The following is a 24,712-nucleotide window of genomic DNA, read 5'->3' on the forward strand; positions in this document are numbered from 1 at the left end:
AAACTATTTTATAAGTGTGTGTGCGTATGTATGCATATATATATATATATATATATATATATATATATATATGAAGAGTTGACCATTCCAGAAGAAACTATCAGGTTACTTAATAGTTCATTCATCACCTGCCTACCGTAACTTTATGTCCCCCTGATCGGGGGGGGGGGGATAAGTGGGTACTTGACCTTGCCCCTTGGTTTCCCACTAGCTTGTGGAAGGCATCTTACTGTTTCTGATGGTGGAAAAGTTTCCACCTCGCCACCCTGCCTAGTATTCCCAAATGGCCACCCATCTGCTACTGGCCAGGCTCATTGTTGTTTAACTTTGGTGATCTGTTGAAAACCGATATTTCAATGTGATTATGCCATGTGCGCACGCGCGTGTGTGTGTGTGCAGATTTACAACCATTTTCGCTAGAATAAATGTACTTTATTCTTATCTTTATTCTTATTAGTAAAAGAGGATTGTGTGGCTTATTTTGCAGTTCACTCTTTGCTCTTTAACTGCTGATCCGTACATTTTAAAATCCTGTCCTTCATATGGTAGTTTTTATTTATGTTGGACTTACTGTTTTTGAAACGCACGCATTCGTAGGAAACCAACGAGACTGGTGATGGAAAAGCAGTTTCCTAAAATACTTTTTTTTTTTTTTTCTAAGAAAAAATCTACAAAAAATTAAAATTAAAAATAAAGCATTCTCCCCCCCTCCCCTCTCTCTCATCATTGGGTCACAGTTTTTTTTTTTTTTTTTTTTACTTCATGTTCAACAGCCAAGAATAGAACAATCAGATAAGAAATATATGAATCGTAAAAAAATAATTAAATAAATAAAACATTTTCAAGAGACTTGTGAATGAAGACAAATGTCATTGATATTATTCCCAGTTTAATTCCTGGCGGCTAAAATTTTTTGTAGTTTCATCTGCAGTACATTTTAGAATCAAAGCCTTTTAGATAGTATTTGTTATTATAATGTTGATATAAAATTTATTAGCTTAATCACTTTGCTGCTGCTGATAATAATAATAATAATAATAATAATAATAATAATAATAATAATAATAATAATAATAACTATCTAACTAACGGGACGATTGGAAATTCCACAGGGGGTATCATTCATATGTAATATATTGACATTCTGTAGATGTTCAGTATAAATGGAGACGCTCTGATATTATTGTAGCTTTTTTGATAAAACTGCAAAAATATTTATCTAAGCTAGCACAAACGCCCGGTAAAGCCCGGTCTTAAAGTACGCTTAAATATGATATTTTAATTCTTGCAGATTTCGTACATGTTATTATAGAGTTAAAGTTCTTTCGATTTTTATATGTTATAAAGTTGTGATTTCAAAAATTAAAAAGCATTTCCATGTGGCTTGGGTGCATTAGCATGAATCGAAACCGAAATGAAAAACATATGAATATATATATATATAATTTGAGTTCCTTCGGCCATAATCGAAACCAAAACTTATGAAGAATTCTTGGTAAAATTATTTATTACCAGAAATAGAAGAGCATAACAATTAAACGACCCGGATGTAAACGTGACACACAAAAGAACACACACGCTATCATATTAATATATAGATGATAATAATAATAGGAGGCTTATAAACTGTTTCAATTATTACTTCCAAAAAAAAAAAAATCGCATATGTCTGCTGTAGCTTGTTCTTAGTCAAATTTTCACTGAGAAAATCTGTTTTTTTTTTTTGTTGTTTTTTTTCAATGACGTCACTTATGTAATTAACACTTGCCTCACTTCTGTCCACACGTTTTTACTAATTTAACCGTTCTGACCTCACCAGAAAAACTGCCTCGCCATCCTTCAATGCTTTTTTTTTTAAAGGACATTTGCACGGAAAACTAATCATTATATTTACTCTAGTTAAAATAGAAGACTTCAATATACAACATTATAGTCTTGGTGAATGTCAATAATAGTCTTTATTTTATCTGGATTTTCAATTTTACTTATTACATGTATTGCTACGTTGCTTAAACTATAACAGCACAAAACCATCACATTTAGGGTGCTTTGTGAACCTTATTTTTATGATTTTGTATACCAAAACGTCAAATATTGTGAACAGTTTGTGCTGCCATAGTTTTTTTTTTTTATATAAACATTAATATGTATTATGTTGTTAGTAAAATTTTGAAGTAAATTAAAATAATTGTTTGTTTATGGAAATAGACCAGTATTCTAAGGGGGTATATCTGCCAGAGTACAGCACAATCACATTGACACACCGGTTCTCGCCAGATCACCGAAGTTAAGCAACATTGAGCCTGGTCAGTACCAGATGGGTGACCATTTAGGAAGGCTAGGTGCTGTATGTAGCTTCTGGGAAGGTTGGGCATGGGGCCAGCACCCTCACCCTGAAAAAAGAACTCCTCGCTACAAAAGCATCTACAAAGTTATAGATGGCCTATGCCCCCCCCTCCCTCCAAGGGCTCAAGGCTATGGATGGATAGATGGATGGATACCTGTCAGAATAGCCACTCCGAAAATTCGACTATTTTCCCTGATCGAGTTATTGTACTGAAATATGCAACATCTTAATTTAAAAAAAAAAAAAAAAAAAAAAAAAATTAACTTGAAATACCGTGGAAACCATTGATTGCAGTTGCTTTCAAGCTATTTATGTTTTTATTTTTTATTTTTGTTAACAATAAACAAGCGAGTAATGTCACTAAATCTAGTATTGAGTCAATAGCAAGAAAAAGATTTGTGTAGGCATAAAAAAATGTTTTTATATTAAATATTATTACATGAGGAGTCATTTTTGAGTTAATATTTAAAGTATCTAAACACGAAAAATACACGATTTAAATGTGTAAAAGTTGCTTAAAAACTAATATGTCCGTCATGTAGACGCTTCATATCGGCCACATTAGTTTTTATGCAATGTTTACACATTTAAATGGTGTATTTTTCGTGTTTAGATGCTTAGAATAAAATAAATATTTTTCGTGTTTAGATGCTTAGAATAAAATAAATATTTTTCGTGTTTAGATGCTTAGAATAAAATAAATATTTTTCGTGTTTAGATGCTTAGAATAAAATAAATATTTTTCGTGTTTAGATGCTTAGAATAAAATAAATATTTTTCGTGTTTAGATGCTTAGAATAAAATAAATATTTTTCGTGTTTAGATGCTTAGAATAAAATAAATATTTTTCGTGTTTAGATGCTTAGAATAAAATAAATATTTTTCGTGTTTAGATGCTTAGAATAAAATAAATATTTTTCGTGTTTAGATGCTTAGAATAAAATAAATATTTTTCGTGTTTAGATGCTTAGAATAAAATAAATATTTTTCTTGTTTAGATGCTTAGAATAAAATAAATATTTTTCGTGTTTAGATGCTTAGAATAAAATAAATATTTTTCTTGTTTAGATGCTTAGAATAAAATAAATATTTTTCGTGTTTAGATGCTTAGAATAAAATAAATATTTTTCGTGTTTAGATGCTTAGAATAAAATAAATATTTTTCGTGTTTAGATGCTTAGAATAAAATAAATATTTTTCGTGTTTAGATGCTTAGAATAAAATAAATATTAACTCAGAAATGACTCCTCATGTAATAATATTTAATATAAAAAGCATTTTTAATACCTACACAGATTTTTTTTTCACACAATCAACTCAATACTAGAATTAATGACATTACCAAGAACTAGAACATGATATTTTGCATGGACCAGTTATGCAGCATTACAATTATGCTGACAAATGTGTTTAGCATGAGACCATGTATGGCATCTTTCCAATTGACTTTATCTCAAAAAGTTTTTCTATTAAAAAAAATTAGTTGTTCTCCAGAATTCAACCTAATTATCAAGAAAAAAAATATGGAAAAATTTTTATGATCTCTGTACCCATTATTGAATGAAATTGTCATATTCCAAAAATGATGTAAATTGATCAAGTAGTTCTTATTTTGTATATAGAAAATCAGTTTTTAACGATTTTAATAGTAAATTATAGCCATTACAAGTAGTTCGAATTGAGTTGCCCCCCTTATTAAATATGGCGGATCAAAACACAGTGTCTCACATTTTCATAACATTTGATTTTCTTAATTAAAAAAACTACTTGATCAATTTACGTGATTTTTAGAATATGATGTTTTCCTTCCATGACAGGTACATACATCATAGATTTCTCTGTACTTTTAGGTTTAACTCTGGACTTGCCCTTAAAAATTTATTTCCTACAATAAATTAATACTTGTAATTTTTGAGAAGTGATCTTCGAGTGATATCCGATATGTTTGCCACCTTAAACATATTCCTTTCATAATTTGAATGTTGGAAATACACTGTTAGTTTTAATTTAATTATGAAAAAAAAAATGTTTTAATAAAAAAGCGAAATTGAAATACAGTGACAACTGTTTAGTATAATCACTTTGCTTTATTTGATAACAATAAACAACAAACTGCAAAAATATGCAAAATTTGCATAATTTAATCCAATTTATCATTAGAAAAAATAGTTTCAAATGAATCTAATTTTTTTTTTTTAAATGATTAAATAGCTCATGAAAATGGGTTAATTTTAGTTAATAATGGCTATTAAAAGTTTTAAAAATACTTTACATTTCTGTTGACAAGCTTTGTTATGTAAACCGAATACAGTACTACTGCACGGAAGCAGCACTCACCCTAGGCAAGTTGAACTGGCTTCCTCCTCAGGAAGAAGTTTCATGGTAGTATGAAATTCACAAGTGGTCCCCAGTCGCACGTATATCCCCATTAGGAGATGACGATAGCACCTGGTATTCCCAAATAGTCATCCATCTGGTACTGAGCAGGTTCAACATTGCTTAACTTCGGTGATCTAATGAGAACCGGTGTGTCAACGTAATTATGCCGTATAAACCGAATGAGTGTATATATTGTGTAAGGCTTTTTCAGACATTAATAAAGATTTAATCAAATCTAAAATTTTAATTTTGTGTTCAAATTGTCTTTAAATTCTAACGATACACTTCTGATGGATTTTTGTTGAAAGAAGAAAAATTTATGAAATTAAACCTAGTTTTTTAGTCAATATTTATTAAACTGAAAAAAATATGTATTCATCTCATGTTGTCTTCCATTTATTTGCAAATGGAAATTTCTGAAGATAAAATTTATTTGCACAAATGGACTATTTGGTTCTTTTTATATGACCGAGACATGTGCAGGAATTGTATAATACTTGAATTTTGTCTTTAAATTTTAATTTGACTCAGTACCTGTAGTGTAGTGAATAAAGTACTTGGTAATATTCAATTGTAAGATTACATTCTTCTGGAGGTTGTAGGTTCAATCCACACTGTGAATGAAACTCAATATACAACTGCAAATTGATTAGGACTTCTAGTTAGTTATGGCTGATGGAACAAGAGCATGCTACCCCCATGAATTAAATAAAAAATTCCATGCAAATTTCTGAATTCAATCGAAAGATTTCCGACTTCGATAAGATACAATGAAGAAGGTTAGAGGTTACATTGACTGAAAAACTTTGTGAAAATAACACACAAGTTGAGAACAGTAGTCCAAATAATACAAACTCAGAAATAATTTTCTAATAGACAGTTTGAGAAAGAAATATTCTGGGATACTTCAGTCAGTTGAGTGTGGTAGACTGAGGAAGACTTAGCTCAAGTACATAAAAAGTGATTTCAATGCATGCAGCATGACTGAGATCAACTTTTTAGTTCGGATCACAGGCATGGGATATTGTTTGGTGTTACTTGGGACACTCACAGCACCTTGAAAAACAAAACTGGATTATGACGATTACTTCTATATATTATGTATATGTATATCTATTACGATGATTACTTATATATATATATTATATAGAGAGAGTTTAAAATCATTTTTGTTCTTCTAAAGGTCTTTTTAATTGAAGAAGTGCATTTTTATGTTTTTGTACTGGATTAAAATGTTTGTTTGCATATATTGGAGCCCTCAGAAATTCAGAAGTTATTTTGAAATCATTAAATTTAGGAATAGAAAATAATTTCCGCTTTGAATTCAAATTTAAAACACTTAATTTGTGCTTCTAAACTAAAGAAAACCCTCAGTTTTTCTGTGTTACCTTCTCTTATCAAAAAACTTATAAATTTTATAACATTTTTATCAGAATATTTTTGGGTCAAGATCATAAGCAGATTTTATTGTTTCACATTTTTTTATGATATTCCTCATTTATCATATTTTTTGTTTTATTGTTAATATTTTTTGTTTTATTGTTAATATTTTGTTTACAATTTTTGAGGCTTGTTCAAAATAAGAATAAATAATGAAAATTGAAAAATTGAATTTCAACTAGTTTTAAAATGAGTAACATATCCAAAAATTACAAAAAATGATACAGTAAAAAATTATTAATGAAAATTGCTTTAAAAAATTACAAGTTTAACTTAAATAGAAAACAGAAGAGTTTTTATGATAAAGGGAGGGGGAGATAACTACATAAAAAAAAAAACTGATAATAATGTGAACGAAAATGTTTTATGTAATAACTAGGGGGTGGGTGGGTGGTGGGGCTTTGCCCGAGCGTAAAATACACTTAAATACGATATTTTAATTTTTCGTGATTTCGTATATATTATTATAATCGTGATTTCAAAAGTAAGAAAAATAAAGTATGTGGGTGCCATTAACTAGAATCGAAACCGAAACTGTAGCATTCAAATTTGGTGACATTACTACTGTACCAACATGACACACATATGAACTGATTAAAAATTAAGATGAATGTACATAATGTATAACGATATTTGTTGAATTTTGAGCCATTTGTCACATTTGGGTTGGTGCATCTGCTACTGGTCTCTCACTCCTGGACAGGGTTCAAAAGAGAGTCGCCAACCTGATAAGTCCTGAACTGTCATCTAGGCTTCAACCTCTGTCCCACCGACGAAATATTGCATCCCTCTGCCTGTTTTACAAGTATTTTAATGGTGGATGGTCCAATGAACTACAAGCCCTTGTACGCTCTCGACGTAAATACTCCCACCAAACCCGACAGGCAGCAAAGTCCCACCCTTGCAGAGATCCTTAGATGTAAGAAAGCCTTCTGCTCTAATAGTTTCTTCCCCAGAACTGCTAGACTCTAGGATTCCCTTCTGGGTTCCTACTTCCCCAACTGTACTGACATGCAGAAGTTCAAATGTAATGTGAACAGATATCTTGCTGCTCAACTCCCTACATAGTATCCCTGCAACTTATGTCCCTAATAGTAGCCCTCTACATCAAAGTGGCACTGTGCTTTGTTTGGGGTGAAAATGTAATTAAAAAAAAAAAATTGATCCCTTAAAAACTATTTTAACCCGCTAAAGACCCATAAAAGAACAGTCCGTAAAAAATCCAATCACCGACTGCGACTTTTAATTTTGGAGGATTGGAGGAGATAGAGTTTGAAAATATGGAGACAGACAGACAGACACAGATATATAGCCTTTTATATATTAGATGTTGTAATATGTTATTAATTTTGACACAACAGTTCAGTAGCTACCATTGCTTTTAGTTGAAATTTAATTTAAAAAAATGTTTTATATTATTCTGAAGAAGCACCAAATTTATTTATACTTACTTTATTTTGAAATCTTTTTCGATTTTGATGTTTTTGCCATTTATATCTTGTTTTATACTTTGTTTAAATTTCTTTTTTGCCATGTTTTATAAAATTATTTTTATTTTTTATGTTATTTTCATTTGTAGATATTTATTATTTTAAAAAAAAAATAATGATTGTTTTATTTTTAATTTTTATTTTCCTGGCCTTCTCTAAAATAATACTGATTGATAATTACAAATGTTGTCTAATTCCATTTAATCTATGCCCGGGCAAAGTGGGTTACGTTTATGTATTTTTAGAAGCAGCTTCTCTGGGAAAATTGTGTGATAATGAGATGTTGGTTTCTAACATAATATCTTTTATACACGGCCGGGGGGATTTTATCCCTGGCCCCCAAAATCAACAAAGGTTAGACCATTCCTGTAATGACCTGGTCCCTGTTGATTTTGCGGTGTTGAGTTCTGTGCAGTTCTAGGAGGTCCACCTTCCTAAGCTTTGCCTTCTCTCTCTTTGAGAAGGGGTTAGTTTATTTCTAATCGCCTTTACCGGGTAATGCCGACGGGGCTGTCCAGGCACTTTTTGAGGGGGTGCTGACTTTCCAATCCCACTTTCTGACCCTAGTGTCACAGTTCTTGCAGTGGGAGAGAACTAAATACCTAATATCTTTTATTTTTTATTTACTCCTTGGGGTTTTTCACTCATTCTGAAAGAGAGAAAGAAAGGAAGTGGTAAAATAAATTATTAAAGTGATAACAAAATTCATTCTGGCGCTACAGGACATTTCAAAACATGGCCATGTGTCGCCCCCCCCCCTCAAAAAATATGTGAAAAAGTGACTAAAATTTCTACTTCCTTCCATGATTATCTTTTCGTAAATAGCTTTTCTTTTCTTGTACACAGATAACTATGATAGGTTTCTTTGCCATTGCTGTAGAGTAAAAACAACCAAAATCGGAAGTGACATTTAGTCACAGATCATATTTGCTATTCTATCCTTGTACATGAAAACATGCAAAGTAAAAAAAAAAAAATTTTCTTCATCCTATCATTTTCCCCAGTCTTACCTCCCTCCCCCAAAAAGCATAAAAAATTTTAAAAGTAAATAAAAAGCATTGGCCTACTGAGTTACTGAACAATATCTTCATGTACTCTATCTGACGGTTGACTTCATACATTTGTTGATGAGGTTTGCTAAGGAGAAATTCCTGTGCTCAATTGCAATTCTCTAAGAATTCGGTCACATAAAACCAGGAATTCCGTTACCGTTCAGGTGTGGTTCTTTAAAATAAGCAAAAAGTTGAAGACGTCTTTTCTTATTTCACATTTGGTCAGTTCAAAAGAATTTCTAAGTTGGAAATGTCGTTTTTGTTGGTCTGTCACACCTAAGTTGGAAATATCGTTTTGGTCTGTCACACCTGAGTTGGAAATGTTTTTGTTAGTCTGTCACACCTGAGTTGGAAATATTTTTGTTAGTCTGTCACACCTGAGTTGGAAATATTTTTGTTAGTCTGTCACACCTGAGTTGGAAATGTCGTTTTTGTTAGTCTGTCACACCTGAGTTGGAAATGTCGTTTTTGTTAGTCTGTCACACCTAATTTGGAAATCATCATCATTTATCAAAATCAAATGCAAATGTTTCTCATTGGTTGCTTGAGGATGAGATGCAGAACAGAAACTCAAATGTTATTTTCACCTTAAAAGAAGAACTTTGCAAAAAAAAAAAAAAAAAAAGCTTCAATGCCTATCATATTGGTAAATGGGTTTAATTTCTGCATTGTTGAGTTTGTGAAAATCGGTTGAATAGTTTTGTGCATAATATTTTTTTACTAACAGACAAATAAACTAATTATGGTTGAGTGTATTACTATGTCTACGATGGTTAGAACTCTCTAGTAGAGGAAACCAGAAAAGACGTAATTCTAAAATTAAATTATGTATCCTTTCAAACTTATACCACCAACACTGATCAAAGTTTAAAGAAGAAAACTAAAATTGAGAAAGGAGACATTTTCTAACACAAAAACAATTCCAGCCTTCATTGTTGTTGTTGTTGGTGATGGTGCTGTCTTCATCTATTTTTAGAATACTTTTCCTTTTTTTTTTTTACACCATGAACGTAATTTCACTGAAGCTTCTTTTGTCTATTTTAACGGCTATAAAGTCAAACAGTATAACTATGGATACATGTCTCGGACAAAAATCAATATGCTATGGAAATATTAGGAATTTCTTTGTGAAAGCCTGAAAAATCCAAATAAATTCTAGTCTCTTCTCAAAACTATTGATCTTGAATAATACAGTTATGGCTTCTTACTCGTATACTTACATACTGCTACTGACACTGCACATACATTATTGGCATGTATACAGTCATACTTTTTTTATTTTACACACAGATACACACACATCTTAGTCTTGCATATGAATTACAAAATATCTGATATTTCCCCCCAAAACCTCTGACGTAGATGGATGGGAGACTAAAACTTGTTGCTATGGTTTCAAATGATCTGAAATAATAGCAAGAGGAGACTTGATTCCAAATATTTCTCATGTGTTATATCTTCCCTCTTTTGAAAATAGGATACAATTATGAATATCTCCAGTATCAAATAATTCTTATAAACTGTGAAATTTACTGAAAGCCAAAGAGGAGAAATATTTGGAATCAAATTTTCCCTTGCTGTTATTTCAGATCATTTGAAACCATAGCAGCAAGTTTTAGTCTTCTCTCCATTAAGACCAGAGGTTTGGAGGAAATATCAGATATTTTGTAATTCATAAGAAAAACTAGGAAACCAAATGACTATGACTGAAACATTTTATGGCTGTAAAAACGTGCCAAAAATAGGCTCTGGATGAGGAATGATCCCCTTAATGTGCGACCATAAGGGTAAATGTCACATAGCCTACTACGTAATTAAGGTCATTACCTTTCCAACGAGCCTTTATTTGTTAAATTCTGATCAATAGATGCTGAGATTTGGAATTCATAAAATTGCCAAAAAAGAGGTGGTATATATATGAGGGGCGTGCAATAAGTAATTCCCCTGACCCACTTCCAGTTGTCTGATCTAGCTGAAATTTTGCATGTGCAATGATTTGTCTCTACAGGTTATGTGGCAAATTACAGCTCTGAACTAATTGTGGTTTCTGTTTTACAGGTGTTTGAACTGAGTCAGGTGTGAAATGGAGCCTGTTGAATGTCAAGCAGTGATCCAGTTTTTGTATTTGAAAGGATGCACACCACAGGAGACATTTGATGAAATGAAAGAAACTTCTGGTGATAATGCCCCATCATATGACTTTGTAAAACGCTGGCATCGTGAATTCAAACATGGCCAGAAGTCTGTGCCCCCCCCCCTTCTGCCATTGATGAGGCATCTGTCCATCAAGTTGAGGCTGCCATTTTGAAAGATTGGTGCATTACTATTCGCCAAATAGCCCAAGATGCCAAGATTAGTACAGGGTCTGTGGAAACTATCATTCATGGCCATTTGCATATGCATAAGGTGTCTGCCAGATGGATTCCCAGGTTGCTCACACCATTCCAGAAGTGAGAACACTCAAGTGCTCGAGGATGAATTTGGAGATGTGCCAAGAAGATGAGTCAAAGTTTTTCAAAAGACTGATTACACAGGATGAAACCTGGGTCCATCACTATGATCCAGAGACCAAAGCCCAGTCAATGCAGTGGAAGCACTTGGACTCCAAAGAAGGCAAGGGTGCAGCCCTCCGCTGGCAAGGTCATGCTCAGTCTTCTGGGACCAGGACAGAGTAGTGATGACAAATTTCCGGGCAAAGGGTACCACAATTACAGGAGCCTATTATGCTTCACTTTTGAGGAAATTAAGGGAAGCTATGAAAATTAAGAGGGGGGCAAGATCAGCAAAGGTACCCTCCTCCTGCAGGACAATGCTCTGGTCCACAACTCGCATGTCGCCAGATCAGAAGCATGGGCATGTAGTTATGAAATCCTCCCCCATCCTCCCTACTCTCCTGACCTTGCACCCTGTGACTTTCACCTCTTCCCAGCCATGAAATTGTTTTTGAAAGGAAAGTGTTTCCCAGATGATGCAGCCTTGATTTCTGAAGTCACGTCGTGGTTGGAGGACCAACCTGGGGTGTTCTACAAAAACGATCTCCAGAGCTGCATCAAATGATGGAAGAAATGCATAACTATGGGTGGTTCCTAAGTAGAGAAAGACTAATAACTGTGCCAAGTTTCGTTGCTCTACTGCTATGGGAAATGGGTCAGGGGTATTACTTATTGCAGCCCCTCGTATATATATATATATATATATATATATATATATATATATACTTGTAGCTAAATTGAATATTGAAATGTTCATATCTTTGGTTCTATGGGGCGAAACTACATGAAAATTTGCAGGCTTTTTGAAGATTATAATACTATTCTATGATTAAAATTTTATGACAATTGGTAAAAAAAAACTTATATTTTCAAACAAATAAAATATGCCCAAATTTGCCTACATTTGTATATATAGTATCCTAGCAGGCAGTTCCAGTTTTGCTGCTTCCTTTGTCTCCACTGTAGCCTTTCCAGGCCACTAATATATATATATATATATATATATATATATATATATATATATATATATAATCAGTCACTTAAGCTTACATGCACAAATCATGATGTTATAATCATAAGATCACTTCAGCTGTCTCTGACATACACTCTATATTAATGTTAATTTCAACTGTATTTCTCGTGGTTAACATTGGCCGTGCGGTTTGTTCCTTGTTAATGGAGTTAGAGATAGCTTCATGGCCAGATTTGAATCTCCCAACCGGCTGTAATCATAACTCCCTGCAGTGATGATTTCCGAAAGGATGAAACACTGTGTCTGTAGTTATTAAAAATAATTTTAGTAATAATTATATATATATATATATATATATATATATATATATATATATATATATACATATAGCATGTATTCATTTAAAATGTTATAAGATGTTTTATGTATAAACTTTCAGTATTTACTTCAATAGTGCTCAGTACATGAGTAGAGCTAGGTAGTATATTTAAAATAATGTATATACACACATCCCCCATACATATGTATGAGGATGATATAGACATTATCTCAAAAAGAATGATTCATACATTCTTTCTCTGTGACCTTTCAGAGAGAGTAGGGAAAACAAAAACAATTAAACATAGAAAAAAATTATACAAACAAAAAGAACAAATGAGAAATTGACTGGTTTTGTTTGGATTAACTTTTTTCTGAAAACTTTCACTGATCTGAATAGAACCGGTCAATCTATTGTTTGTTTTCTTATTTTTCCTGTGTTTAATTGTTTTTACATTTTGTCATTCATACTACACACACATATATATATATTTCATATATTTCTAATATATATATATATATATATATATGTGTGTGTGTGTGTGTGTGCCTTTTTTTGGCTCATGTCGATAGGTGCATTTCCAATTATTTCTTTATAAAAATCATTTCTGTTCGTTCTTTGCCTCTTTTACACTATTCTCTAATTTAGTCACATTTGAAGCATCCGAAACATGTTTGCATTTTCAGTCTCAATAAACAGCACCAATAACTACTCACTCCAGGTTTTGGGAAAACTCCACATAATAATTCTTTCTCTATTCATAATAGGTGAGGGAGAAAAGCAATCACAACGATCCTTCACTGGTTCACATTCCAAACATCCTATAATCCTTCACTGGTTCACATTCCAAACATCCTATAATCCTTCAATGGTTCGCATTCCAAATATCCCATGATCCTTCACTGGTTTGCATTCCAAACATCCCATGATCCTTTCTTTTCCTATTGCAAATTGACAACTGATGTGTAAACAAACACACAGGCATATTTGCTTTATATATAGATGTTTTGACAAATATGAATTCTTAACCTAAGGATGTACCAGTTTGTTTTAAGCGCTGTATTATCAATTTGTTTTCCTTTCTTCTTTGCGATTTATATTTAGAAACAGCTGGTCGTTTCAAACAATGAAAAGAATTGTTTTATTGAGAATATAGCACTGAAAATGAGAACAAAGCTCAACTGAAGATCAGCACAGAATCATGTCAATCATGATCGAAAAACATTTGTCTCCTTGCGCATTGCAAAACCTTTTCATTTCTCTTCTATTTATTATGTCGAAGATCTTCACGTTTTTCCAACTAATTTAGGTAATAATTCAATACAACTTGATGCTTTTCTATAGACTGTATGGATATTTTTTTAATATTTAGAGCCATAGTTTTAAGTAAAACCATCATTTAACTGTGTAGTATTAAAAACGGCCTTAATTACTTCCCCTTCAGTATAACTCTCAAATAAAATTCCAACTGCATTTAAACATCTGTCTGTTGCCATATTGAAATCATACTAGAGAAGTAGCTGAATAAGAATTCTCCAGCCGTTCACTTTTGTTCTAATTTCTGGTCTTAATTTTATTAAGATTACACCACATAAGCACATGGACCCATGGCCCAATGGCTGAAGTGCTAAGTGATAATCAATTTTAAATGACAGTTTTTCTAGAGGTTGAAGGTTCATACCTTAGTATGGGTGATACTAAGAATACAATTACTAATTACTTAAAACCCTTACTTGGCCATGCTATTTTAAACTTCAGCATGACAGACTAAGAAAAAAAAAACTACTACAATGATAGGCAAAATCTCTTAATCAGCTGTATCTAAAATAAGATGCGTTCATTCTGTCTGTATGATAAAAATGCTATTGGAAACTGAAGCCTGGATGTACCATACTTGTGGTCTGTTTGCTTCCCTTTCTCTCTCTCCTTCTTTTTCTTTCTCTCCCTCTTTCTCTCTCTCTCTCTCTCCCTCCCTCTTTCTCTCTCTCTCTCTCCCTCTTTCTCTCTCTGTATATAATGCAATCATGAACGGAAGACTTAAATTCATGATTAAAAACGTTTAAAATAAAGTGAACGGGGCTGTATCGAGGAATTTGTTTTGGAGAAAAAAAAAAAAACATGAATGGGAATCGAAAATATGTACAAATAAAATCATGTTACGTTATGTATGGTGGGGAAAAAAGTTGGGGAGGAGAGTGATTGAAATTCAGCGACATTATATTACTCGAAGATCCTAGAGACTAATCACGCTCAAACCCAAGAGGCATTCCTTCTGTTTACAGAGGGAAGGCCTTATATATATTTATTTATATTTTGTTTACAGAAAGTTTTAGATAAGTTATTGGTATCATCGGTTTCTACTTATGACTTATCTCATCTAAACTTTCTGCAGACAAAATATAAATAATACGCCTTATTTTTAGATTTTCCTTATAATTGAGCACTCTTTTGGATTTCTTTTACCAAAAAAAATAAATAAATTATATATATATATATATATATATATATATATATATATATATATATATATATCACTACATGAATGGAAATGACTGCTTATGTTTCCCTTCCTTCCCATAGCATTGAAAGAAAGCAAAAAGGATAGATCAAGGCTTCTTTACCTTTTTTCTTTCACAGTGAATCTCTATGTAATCTATCTTATTAAATTTTTACCCGGTGTCCATGGGGACAGGGAGAGCAAATAGAAGTGAGAGTGTAAGCGCCCTTCCCTCTTCCTCAGTTTAGGACTAATAAAAAATATTGATCAGGATTAAATATTAAAAGTGATTAGAAACACAATTTTTATTTTTTAACAACACAAACCAAAATTTTCCTTATATGACTGATGAAATAGATTTTATTATGTAGCTTCTAGTAAAATAACAAACAAACAAAAAGCTATTGATCACATCAGTGACAGGGGAGTGTCTTTACTTTATATATATTATTCATATAAAATCTTTATTATGCATGCGCCTACCATGTTCTTATTGTTATCAAGTACAAGCATTTTGTTTTGTAGTTAAAATGAGAGCTTTTTTTCTTGTCAGTTTGTTCAAGCTGGGGATGGGGCATTCTACCGAATGCCAAACATTCACCCGCTATCTTATGTGCTAACTGAGTGATCTTTTTAAGATTCTGACCGTCCTCTAAGTGCAAGTGTTTGAATCTTTCTTGCACTTGGTTTTCCAGGTAGTTTGTGAAATTTCATGAGTTCACTTGCTCCTATAATTACTGGAATGATGGAGATTTTCCTAAGATTCCAATTTCTTTTCATGTACGTAAGACCTTGGTATTTCGTTATATTTTCCTTTCAACTCTGTTTAACCCAGCATCATTGGAGCACACTGACTTCTACTAAGGTTGCTTCTTTCTCCTTTTTGTTCCATATCATTGTCAGGTTTTATAGCTCTGTTTTCTAGGTACATGTAAGAAATACATAGTCATAATGGATGGTGTATGACTTATTTCCAACTGTTCTTTCTGGTAAACATGTTCCCAGGACTTGCTGCGGCATTTGATATTCAATTTTTTACAGATCGTCCAGTGGTGATATTTATGCACTTTATTGTGTTGCATCATATAATAGCCGCCCCCAGTAAAACATTTCAGCTGGATGTTAGGTGGCTTACATTTTCTACTTCTGTGTGTCAAAATCTGCACTTGTTGTCATTGCTGAGACCACTCATTTTCTTGTTAGTCAGTCTGTAAAACCTTATAAATGTTAATAACTTCCACATGAATCTATATTAAAAATGATTTAACATCTGATTACGTTTTTAGAATACTTTGATTTTTCGGTTGCTTGTTCGAAATAATAATAAAAATCAGATACATTGAATTTCAGCTAAAAACAATGCCAGATACTTACTAGTCATGTCGAAATTAGTAATATATCCAAAAATTATGAAAAACGATAAAGCAGAAAATTAATTGTTAACGAAAATTGCTTTTGAAGAAATTGCAAGTTTCACTTAAATAATAAACAGAAAAGTTTTTATTATAGCAGGGGTGATAACTGCACGAAGTCAGGGGATTTCAAAACAGCAACGATGGATCGCCTGATCATGAAAGTAAATGTTTTCTGTAATAATGTAGTGATATATTACTAATTTCGACATGGCAATTAAGTAGATAACATTGTTTTTAGTTCAATGTTTCGATTTTCGATATTCTGAACAAGCACATTTTTCATATCAATAAATAAAAGCCCTGCAGAAACTTGACATTTAGTAAGATTTTATGAGATCAATTTTATTTTCAATTAGTTGCCAAAATAGCTGTGATAAAAAGAAATATTGATCAGTTCTTTTTGTTTTTCTTTTAGATTTTTATAACAGCAAATACACTAAGTGCAAATGTAAAAAAAATAGTTACTAATGTTTTCTTTTTAGATTGTCTTGTTTTTTTTATATGGAAAGAGTAACAAGTCAACTATGGGTTTATTTTCTTCAGTCTTGTAATGCTTGCTTCACTTATTTTGTCCTTTAGTCCTCACATTCCATGAGCAATATTTCTTATAAAGGGAGAATTGCTGTTTCTGGGTTAGAATCTGTCTACCTAATACATATTGTTAGTTCGCTCTTTTTTTTTTTTTTTTTTTTTTTAAAGCTGCTTATATCAAATGGCTTCATACCTTGTCTAGAGTGATTTCTATTAAAATAATATATATACATACATGTCTTACATTATTTGATGATTCTGTTTCAGTCTTTTAACATTTGTATGATTTGTTCTCTCCTGGAATTAAACTCTTTGCAAATATGCGGATGTTTCCTTTTGTTTTTTTCATATCAATGTTAGACTATATGTTGGAGGCATATAAAAAAGAGCACCTATTTGAGTTAAAAGCGAACAATTTTTTTTTTTTAATTTTTTCATTTAAGATTTAAATTTATATTTTAAGCATTGTTAGTGGTGTATACACTATTGAGCTACTATCTCAACCTTTGTATACTTTTAAAGGGGCTTATATCTAAATTTTGTTATGTTCCAAAGATATTATTCATTTTATCAATCTTTTTTTCTTTTCTTTTTTTTTTTTTTCAAAAAACCGATATTTGTATGCCAAACTAGATTATATTCCTCCATGGATTCCTTAGAAAAAAACTAAGTTATCCAAGAGACAAATGTATAGTGATGTAACAGGTTAACTTCCGACCTCCATCTCCAGAAAAAACACAACTCCCATTGAATCAATCTCTAGTTGCGAGAGAGATTTTGATAATCGCTAACTTTTGTGGGCTGCCATCTTGTCTTGTCAAGACATTTTTTAAATCATTATTTATATTTATATATATATATGTGTGTGTACTTACGAATAAAAGGAAAATGCCTAATTCGGATCATTACATTGTGATGTGGATTACTCAAAATACAGTTTGGATCATTTTACCAAACTGCTTTCAAAGACATTCACTTCGGATTTTACCATGCAATTTGGATGTTAACTTTTATATCCTTTTCTTTAACTTCCCTTACTCTATGACTTTTAATTACTCAATCAATTTTTAATTGTGATTTTCAATGTCTCACTGACTTTAGCAAATAAGGTGTAAAGCATTATAACTATTTGCTAATATTTTCTCCTCTGAAGAGATGGTAGACATCGAAATCCTATAGGATAAGGAGTTATAATATTTCAAATGTATTCTTTGTCTTACATAGAATAATAAAAATCTTTTGATCTGAAACTCAAACATTTCATGTCATAAATTTTAAAATTCATTGAATGGCTAAAATTTGATATATTATAATAAATATATAAGTACGGCATAATCACGTTGACACACCGGTTCCCGCTGGATCACTAAAGTTAAGCAACGTTGAACCTGGTCAGTACTAAATGAGTGACCATTTGGGACTTCTAGGTGCTGTATGTGCTCTCTGCTTATCTCAGCTCTCAGCATTGTTTCTAGTCGTCCTGAACTCCTTGCCATTGGACTCAAACAGTGCAGATTCAGAAGAGTATGGCTGAGGATTTGCGCCACCCTGGCCTCACATGCGCAACTGCCCCTACAGTGGTATCTTTTGTTTTTCATGACTGAATGGAGGCATCAAAATATATTATAATATTATTTTAAAAAGTCGTTACTAAGTTTTGAGCTCAAATATGTAACTTTTAGTTTTTAATACAAATTTACTTTTCTTTTTTCACTTTCCAATATGAACAACTGAAGAAAAAGACAGACTTTTTTGCTTAATGAAATCTTAGTTATTAATAACTACAGATTGAAACATTTTCATGTCAGTGTAGCAAAACCTGTATATGTCTGTTTATATATATATATATATATATATATATATATATATATATATAAATAATTAATGGTTGACAAGCACTGGTTATTTGAGTTTTATAATCATTAACATGTGTTATCTTGTAATGCATCTCAAATAAGTACACAAATGCATAATTTTTATACATAATTCATTTTCTACATTTAACAGCTTTTTATGGTACATTGGGATGATTTGTTTAATGGTATATAAACAATTTTACGGGACGATTTGTTTAATGGCATATCAACCATTTTATGGGATGATTTTTTTAATGGCATATCAACCATTTTATGGGAAAGAGATTGAAGTTTTATTTTTTAATAAATCTCCTATTGCCATTAATTTAACTAACCCATTTTTCTTTTTGTCTTTTTTACAGTTTTGACGACAGCAGTTCGATTAGCAGTGGAGACATCAGTGATACCATTGTAGAGATTAGCACCGATGAAAACTTGACCGGGGGCTCTAACTGCTCTGATAATACCAACCCATACAGCAGCTTGAAACGGGTACCGAAGGAGGCTTCCCGCTCACTGATAAATGGTACTGTACCACTAACGAGTAAACGTTTTGGGGCAGGAGGATCCGGAATCTTGTCTTCCGATTACCAATGTCCTAGTTATCTTGCTTCCAGTTGGCGAAAGTATTCCTTGCAGCAGAACAAACCCTATGCCGCCTCTGATTCTGGGGATTATGCGTATGTTTATAGTAGTTTTGACCACTCACACTGGCGGAAGCCTGATGGGTCAGTGGGTCCGCTGAGGAAATTGGCTGGGGTCAGTACGTCTGACCTTGGTCTTAGTCTGCACACAAGCTCGAGTTTTAGTGACAGTGAGCCCTATTCATGCAAGAAAGATTCTGAGACTAACACAGATCAGTCGTGTCTGATGGAGGCCAGCATGAAGAAAGTGCAGCAAAACGGCCGCAATGGAGGCGGAGGAGGAGGAGGAGGTGGCAACGGCGGTGGTGGTAACAATGGCAATGGTGGGGGAGGGAATGTAAACGGTTACGGCTACAGACGTCCTCTCAGTAATGCCAGCTCGTCTTCGATCGGCAGTAATAAGAGCAACAGCTCAAAGGACTCGTGCCCCAGCAACAGAATGCTCAAACATGGTGACCGCCTATCGGACGGACGCAACGGCGGTTACGAGGTGCCCATAACATCGATTCCACGCCCGGGTAGTGCTCCCAAGCCGAGCGGTATGTCGATGTCTGACATGGGGCCCGAGGCCTACAACAACACGACGTTGGAAAGACGAAAGAAGTCGGGCGGAAATATCAACAAGTCGACAAGCGCATCTCAGACCGACTCTGAGTTGTACAAGTCGAATACGCTGGGAAGAAAGATATTTGGTAGCCGTAACAGTTTGAGTAACAAGAACGGCGAGGCTTTATGTAACAGTACGATTATTTCAAACCCTCATGCCACCTACAGCAAACATGATGCAACATCTGGCCGTCCGTACACTCCTCAGAATCAATGTCATCCAGCTTACTCAAACTATATTTCCTTAGAATATGCCAGCACACGGCATACTAGTTCTGCTAACAACCCTTGGTTGAAGAACAGCAACGGAAACCTGAGCTCAATGAGCCACCATAGCCCTATGCAAATGTCTGAGACAGAGAGCATGGAATCTATCTCTTCTACGGCTTCCAGTATTCAAGCTCAGCTGCAACAGGCCCGTGCCCTGAGCAGTGCCAATTCTCGTATCTTGGCACATCAGATGGCTCAGAGTCCCAACATGGGTCTACATCGCTCTAATAGTATCAGATCTACACAGTCTGAATGTCTCTACTCTAGTAATCAGCACACAATATCAGAGGATCTGACACGTACAAATTCATACTCCCAAATCAACAGTCCACACGACCAGCCTTCGTCCCCTACACCAAGCAATAGCTCGCACTCATCATCCCGCTTCACCTATCCCATGACTGCTTACAATCCCAGCATGCTAAGCCAGAGTTATACGCAGAATATGGTACGATCAAATACACAGTCCAGCATGCCTTACAGCAGCCTTGCCTTGTCCAAGATCAGCAAAGAAGAGGATGCTAGCAGTGAGTATCAGTTGCTATTCTTTTCATTTCATGTCCATCTTCTTCAGTGTAAGTACCTGCATTACTCGAAAACATCATCGGTAATGTTTCTGATTCTGGTTCCTATTGTGTTTCCATCGACCCTATGATAGGCGTGCATATCAACTAGTTGATTATTGTTGACGCTTTGTCTTTATTGTTACACTCAAAAACTATTTTTTTTCTTTTTAATTATAATTTATTAAACCTATCTTCTTCATCTCTATCATCACAATGTTTCGGTGGTTCTATCATTTGACTGTATTCAGATATTTAGTAACATACTCTAAAAAATTTTAAACTGAACCCTTTTTTAATTTAATGAATGGAGATTTTTTTTTTTTTTTCATTCTGCTATCTGTATTGGGAATGGGGGGGGGCATCTTCTATAACTCCATGCCCTGAACAGTATACTTTTATATACTGACGCACCAACTGTTCTGATGAACTCATAGGAGAAAAACAGGTGCTTCATTATTAGAGCGAAATTCGAAAATCAAAATATTGAATTTCAAGTTAAAACCAATGGCATCTACTTGATTGTCATATTGCATTAATGAACATATCTGAAAATTATGAAAAACGATAAGGTAGAAACCTAATTATTAATGAAAATTAATATATTCAACCAGTGTTTCCTATTTACCGAAATATGTTGAACGTCTATAAAATACTAAAAACCTTGATGATCTTGCTTGCTTGTTTGAGCATGGAAATTTTTAGATTGTGGTGGAAACAGAAAAAAGAGGAGGTGGATAAAGGGAGTAGTAGTAGCAGTATTAATAGCAAAGAATGTAATGGAAGAATATGAAGATGACATAAGTAAATGACATAAATGGAGAAGAAAAAGAAAACATTAAAATTTTGATGTAGTGTCCAGGAATGAAAGCAGGAGTACACAGAGGGCCTTCTCTTGTGTCTGTTGCTCTGTGATGGAGATCGGCAACCTTTTGGAACATGTAGGCTAAAAAGCTGTGCTGATTATTGGAGGAGGACCAAACAGTTTTGGCTACAACAATATAATTAAATATGTAAATAAATTTTATGTGTGTTTGAAGCAAACAAGTATTAAATAAAACATGATTAAATTTAAACGATATCAATTATTTTACTATAAGAATATAAAAGAAAAAATACAAACATTTTACGAAAAATTCGGCCCTTCTTTGTTATTAGAGCAAAATTTAGAAATCGAAATATTGAATTTTGAGTAAAGCCAATGGCATCTATTTGATTGATATGTCGCAGTAATTAACATATCCTTAAATTACAAAAAAAAAAACGATAAGGTAAAAAATTAATTATTAATGTAAACAGTTTTCGAAGACAATTAGCGAAAATTGAGTTTTGCTAAATTGACCTAATATTTTCAAAGTTTTAGAAAATAATTACCTCCCTTGTTACAATTTGAACTCTCTAGTTTCTTCTTTTTAGAAAAACTCAATTTTCGCTAATTGCCTTCGAAAACTATTTTCATTAATAATTAATTTTCTACCTTATGGTTTTTCGTGATTTTTGGATATGTTCATTATTGTGACATAACAATTAAGTAGATAACATTGGTTTTACTCAAAATTCAATATTTCAAATTTCGCTATTATAATCAGGAAGTGCCAAAAAACAATAACATCAATGTTTGGTGCGTTTTAAGTCAGGAAACCAGTATTTTCAGACAGGCTAATCTGGTAGCGCTGGATACCTTTGTGAGAAGATCCTAAAAATACAAACATTTTCTTCCATGCCATCTTTCTATGATTCCTTCTTAACATTATTTTTATTGCAGAAACATTGGTAAATTCTTGTATATAAAAAAGATGTCTCCTCTTATTCATCATTTGTGTCCATTTTTAATAGCTTACCACTATTTTTCTGTGTCTGTTAAAGGTTTATTAAATTCAAAAATAAAACGTATGAGTGTAACAGCTTGACTAAGTGAACTGTTCACAATAATTCCTCATTCCTGCTGCTAGAATTACAAAACATCCCTTGAGAAAGTTTTCAATAGTTGTACCTTTCAACCCTCATACCATTATTTGGCATGCAGTGTTAGTTAAAAAAAAAAAAATAAGTCATTTTTTTTTTTCTTGAGCATGGTCGTGCTTTTTTCTTTATTTTTTTTTAGTTTAGGAGCACAAAAGAGCCATAATACTTGAATTAATGTGAACGCAAGATAATCATTTTTTGATGTTGCAATTTATAGACAGTAAAACAGAAGACATGTTTTTTATTGTTGTGAGAATTTGTAATAAATAGTTTAAAGACTCACAAATTACTTTCAAATAACAAAGTAGTAATTCGGTTTCAAGGCAATGTTTAAAAAAAAACATAACATTTCTTTTGATCCCTTTCTTTCTGAAAAAGAAATGATATTCTCGAAATATCAAAGACTTCTACCATCTCAGTTATCTCATACAGTAAGTCTATTTTACTGCTTTGTATGGTTAATTTGGTTGTTTTGTTTTACGGCATATCAACCCTTTTCAGATTATTTAATGCCGAATCCAGTTATTTCGGAAACAGTATTCATGTTGCATCCAGTTATTTTGTAGAAGATTTTTATTCAAGCTCTTTCAATCTTCAATCGCTAGTTTGTAGTATTTGGTTTGGTTGTTTTATAGTGGATTTTATCGTTTTTATTTCTTGCCCTGCAGAACATGAATGAGTTTTGCAATGGGAGAGGGAAAAGGGTTACAGTATTAATTTGTGGTACATTTTAAGTTAGGAAACCAATCAGGAAGTGGGGAAGATACAAAGAGAAAGGGGAAATAGGAAGAAGGAAAAGAAAGGGGTAAAAGTAAAAGGTGGGTTTTTGTTTTTTCAGAATATAATTAAGTTTTGCAAAAGGAAGTAGAAAAACAAAAAGTGTCAATGTCAGGCTGCCAATATCTTCAGACAGCCTGATCTGGTAGCACCAGGTACTGCTTTGTATCAATGACTGATGTGGGAAATAAATGGATAAACCAAGCTCTACAAGATCCTCTTTCCCTTGTTCATTTTTGTCCATACATCACATCATTTTAATACCCGGTTCCTTGTACGAGGGGCGTGCAATAAGTAATGCCCCTGACCCACTTCCCATAGCAGTAGAGCAACGAAACTTGGCACAGTTATTAGTTTTTCTCTACATAGGAACCACCCAGAGTTATGCATTTCTCCCATCATTTGATGCAGCTCTAGAGACCGTTTTTGTAGAACACTCCAGGTTGATCCCTCAACCACGACGTGACTTCAGAAATTAAGGCTGCATCATCTAGGAAACGCTTTCCTTTCAAAAGCAATTTCATGCCTGGGAAGAGGTGAAAGTCAGAGGGTGCAAGGTCAGGAGAGTAGGGAGGATGGGGTATTATTTCATAACCACATGCCCATGCTTCTGATCTGGTGACATGCGAGTTGTGGACCGGAGTGTTGTTCTGCAGGAGGAGGGTACCTTTGCTGATCTTGCCCCGCCTCTTGATTTTCATAGCTTCCCTTAATTTCCTCAAAAGTGAAGCATAATAGGCTCCTGTAATTGTGGTACCCTTTGCCAGGAAATTTGTCATTACTACTCCGTCCTGGTCCCAGAAGACTGTGAGCATGACCTTGCCAGCAGAGGGCTGCACCCTTGCCTTCTTTGGAGGTGGTGAGTCCAAGTGCTTCCATTGCATTGACTGGGCTTTGATCTCTAGATCATAGTGATGGACCCAGGTTTCATCCTGTGTAATCAGTCTTTTGAAAAACTTTAACTCATCTTCTTGGCACATCTCCAAATTCATCATCGAGCACTCGACGCGTTCTCACTTCTGGAAATCCATCTGGCAGACACCTTATGCATATGCAAATGTTCATGAATGATAGTTTCCACAGACCCTGTGCTAAT

General features: G+C 33.4%; 1 protein-coding gene across 38 annotated transcripts in view; it reads left to right on the forward strand.

The window, feature by feature from the left end:
- Positions 1-24,712, forward strand: part of LOC145241300 (neuron navigator 2-like) — a 1,908,016-nt gene that overhangs the window by 1,419,073 nt on the left and 464,231 nt on the right. For 36 of the 38 annotated variants that reach the window (XM_080104060.1, XM_080104067.1, XM_080104051.1 and 33 more), the window contains one exon: positions 19,154-20,838. In XM_080104060.1, the coding sequence (XP_079960186.1) occupies positions 19,154-20,838 (1,685 nt within the window). The remainder of the gene's footprint in view (positions 1-19,153; positions 20,839-24,712) is intronic. The other 2 variants (XM_080104089.1, XM_080104090.1) reach the window with 1 other exon arrangement.

This window comes from Euprymna scolopes, chromosome 20 (assembly GCF_053919585.1).
Source record: "Euprymna scolopes isolate OS-2025 chromosome 20, ASM5391958v1, whole genome shotgun sequence".
Taxonomy (NCBI): Eukaryota; Metazoa; Mollusca; class Cephalopoda; order Sepiida; family Sepiolidae; genus Euprymna; species Euprymna scolopes.